Here is a 3,685-nt window from a genome sequence, read left to right as displayed (position 1 = left end):
TTAGAAATTCATCTTTTATAGGAAGAGAGTTTGACACTGAGAAACTTGAAGAGTCATTTTTAATCCACATCCACAGCGCTAAGTAGCTTAGAAAGTGTAAAACACGATTGGTTGCAACACACTCAAAGAAAATCAATGAACTTAAAAAAAATATTTTAAGACGATGGCTTACAGTCAATCATGGCAGCTGTAAATGAGTAAATTGTAAAACCAAGCTTTCAATTTTAATATATTTTTTGTCTTTCTCACTTTCGACTGATAAAGCCGGCTAAGAAGTCCATTTATTCAGCAGCGGAAAACAAAGAATAACGCCTGAAGCAAAACATTATTTTGTCCTTTTCTTATCAACCCAGTAGGAAATAAAATGTTGAGAATTACTCATAAGATATTCATGCCTTTCAATAATGTTTTTGCATTGTACTCACATGTACCTGACGCGTTGATTACATCTTCCTTTTCCCGATAGGTTTGTTACTCTTCGTGTGCGGCATAATTGAAATGAGCTCCAACTGGTACAATTTATTTTATAATTACAGCTACGTACGAAATCAATGAACTTAGTGGGGAGTCTCCCTTAGACTTTTGTGTAGGCATAACTTGGCAAGTCATAAAAAAAACTTTCTGAATAATTTATGAATACACGATAATGCGGTGTACGCAGTAAATTAAACGATAAGCTCGGGCTATCGGAAGGGAGTATTTAGAACGTTTAACTGAAGTTTCGCAGTCTCTTTTTCAGAGCAACTGTTATTGCCTTTGTTGACTCGGTACTCGCACTAATTCGAGCAAAAGAAATCAACAGCCCATGAAAAACGAACATGAATAAAAAAACCAAAGGATATTTGAACAAAGGATATTCAAAAACGTAAGTAATAAAATATACTGCTTAGATCTGCTTAGAAATTGAACCTTGAAAACCGAGGAAAATTTTAATTTCCCATCAATTAAAGAGGGCATGCTTTCCGTAGATCGTATACTACAACGTTTTAAAACATGACATTTGAGGGAAGCAAACTTGCCGTTTTAAGGCAATTTTCGGCACAAGAAAAGTCAAACAGTCAATATTTAACAGTGTCTAACTTTGTCAAGGTTACACGTACTTGCCAACTGTTTACCGGTAATTTTATAAGCTGCAATTATTACTATCTAAAATCCAAGAAAAATGGTAAACGCTTGGTTTTTCCTTAGCCCAAGTTAATTACGAATGATGAAATTCGATCCAAGATATTTCAGCGGCAGGGAATTCACCTATTCATTATTTTTTTAGGGGTTTTGTTAGACGAAAGTTGAACGAAAAAGACTGCAAGAGACAAAAGACCTCGCTCGCAGAACTCTGGCAATACGGCCACAATTGACAAAGTAAGCACTGTTTTCCTCTCTCTTCTTCTTTTTTTTCCGAAAACATCAAGAGATATAACTTTTTTGTCTTGTCTTTTCACACGGACCAATAATAACTCTTGTCTCTTTTCCCGTTATCCGTAAAAATTTTCCTTTAATTCATCATTTAACGATATTCCAGAATGTTCCAACCAGCTTTAGTGTTAGCGGTGATGACTCCGTTCCTCCTCGCAGCGATTTCATTGGCTGATGAAAAGTGCAAATATGGTGCTACCAATCAAAACCTCTGTCAAAAGACATGTAACTCTACCCATTGCGCGTGCACCATGGATGGATCTTCTACATTCGAGAGCTGCACACAAAAGTGCAATTTTCTCTCTTCTTGCCGCGATATGGTGTGTTCGGGTAAGCCCAGCTTGTTATCCACCAGTACTACTAATAACATGATTTTAAAACTCTTCTTCGTTAGCCTAATGGGATAAATTTACATTTTTTTTCTCCAGGAGGGAACACTTGTTCTCAGCAGTGTTTTTTCGGTAGTTGTAACATGAAGTGTCTTTCGAGCAAGTTCTGTTATCAGTCATGCGTGTGGAAAGCCAAATGTCAGCAAGTCACGTGTTCATCGTCCACCTGCAGTCAGGTCTGCGCAAATTGTACCATGGTATGTCCCAGAGGGGTGGAGAGCTGTCACCAGATGTGCTTAGGGGGAGAGTGCGATATGAGGTGTTTTGCGCGAAAATGTATAAGACAGTGTTTAGGAGGAAAATGCAACTCGATTGGTCACACAGAAGAGAGCAATGCATCACCCGTGCAGCCAAGCTTTTGGATCTGGATTCTGCTCATAGACGTTTTTACTTTATAACCCTGCAGGAAAAAAAACTCCTTGTCTAATCGAAGAGTAAGTTGTCGCGTCGCACGTATAACAACAGAATTAATTATCGAAGGGTGCATGAGGCCTGACTGCAGAATACCCTGTCACTTATCTGCATGCCATTGACTTAATATCTATAACATTTCCCAAATTTCAATTTTGTTTCCTTTTTTGAGTTGAGTGTTGTATTTCGTCAGCAAAATTTCGGCATTCGATTGTGTTCCACAAGGTGATATTTTAGTCGCTTTTTGGCTTCTTTCTTTTTAACTAACGATGTTTTTGAGCGCATTTTGTTTTTCAAAGGTGTTCCTTTTCTTGGTTCTGGAACGGTCCCCTCTTGAAAAGCGAGAACAGATTGTTCCTCTTTTTTGTGTTCCTTTTGATGAATTCGGAACGTGCTTTCATACTACTTGGGAACAAAATGGTCCTTCATTGCTGAAAGGGGAACCAATTGTTCCGGGTTCCGAATCCCGAGCGGAACAAATTGGTCCTTAATGGATGATTTGGGAACTATTGTTCCTAAACATGTGTTCCTTTCGATAAAATGGGAACGTGCTTTTATAAAGATAGGGAACAAAATGGTCCTTTATTGTTAAAAAGGGAACCAATTGTTCCGAATTCCTAATCCCAAGCGGAACAAATTGGACCTTAATGGGTGATCTGGGAACTACACCTTTTGCTGTTCATTTACGCAAAAGATACATTCATTTACGTCAACAGTCCAAACTACGTTCATTAGCACTTGCATGAACTTCAATAACGCGAACGAACTTTCAATAACGCTATTTGCATATGAATTAACATTCGATTTCTTTCCTTTCCGTGTAGCTAAGTAGCTTTAAATACCCGTAAAGCGGAGCACTGATGGAGAGGGGGGAGTAAAATGAGCGCACCGTCGACTTCAGGTTTGTCAGCTGAATTACTGCTACGAGTTATCGACGTTAAATATCGTTACTTTACTTTACTTTTATCACATGGGAACCAACTGTTCCGAGTTCCGAATCCCGAGCGGAACAAATTGGACCTTAAATGGATGATATGAGAAGTATTGTTCCTAAAAATGACTGCCTTTCTATCAGGGGCAAAGATGGCGCAGTCCGTTAGTAAGCGGCCTTGGTGCAAGAGGTCCTGAGTTCGATTCCCGGATCTCGCATCCTTGTTTCGACTTCTTTCCTTTCCGTGTAGCTAAGTAGCTTTAAATAAATCCCAAAAATGTGTTCATTTCTATCACATGGGAAACAATTGTTCCCAGTTCCGAATTCCGAGCGGAACAATTTAGTTCTTAAGGTGCGGTTTGGTGACTATTGTTCCTAAAAATGTGTTCGTTTTGATAACATGGGAACGTGTCTTTTTTTTTTATAAAAATACGGAACAAAATGGTCCTTTAGTGTTAAAGTGGAACCAATTGTTCCGAGTTCCGAATTACGAGCGGAACAAATTGGACCTTAATGGATGATTCGAGAAATATTGTTATTA

At 38.6% G+C, this 3,685-nt stretch overlaps 1 protein-coding gene across 3 annotated transcripts in view; it reads left to right on the top strand.

The window, feature by feature from the left end:
- The first annotated feature begins 691 nt into the window (after positions 1–691).
- The window catches only part of LOC137973209 (keratin-associated protein 9-1-like), an 11,262-nt gene continuing 8,268 nt past the window's right edge, over positions 692–3,685 (top strand). Inside the window, exons 1-4 of one of the 3 annotated variants that reach the window (XM_068819985.1) lie at positions 755–865; positions 1,268–1,359; positions 1,520–1,743; positions 1,842–2,595. In XM_068819985.1, the coding sequence (XP_068676086.1) occupies positions 1,521–1,743; positions 1,842–2,200 (582 nt within the window). In that variant the 5' untranslated portion in view covers positions 755–865; positions 1,268–1,359; position 1,520 and the 3' untranslated portion in view covers positions 2,201–2,595. Of the gene's footprint in view, positions 866–1,267; positions 1,360–1,519; positions 1,744–1,841; positions 2,596–3,685 lie in introns of those variants that run through there. The other 2 variants (XM_068819984.1, XM_068819983.1) reach the window with 2 other exon arrangements.

The sequence above is a fragment of the Montipora foliosa genome, chromosome 10 (genome assembly GCF_036669935.1).
Source record: "Montipora foliosa isolate CH-2021 chromosome 10, ASM3666993v2, whole genome shotgun sequence".
NCBI classification, from domain to species: Eukaryota; Metazoa; Cnidaria; class Anthozoa; order Scleractinia; family Acroporidae; genus Montipora; species Montipora foliosa.
This window is presented reverse-complemented; position numbering and strand designations above follow the sequence as displayed.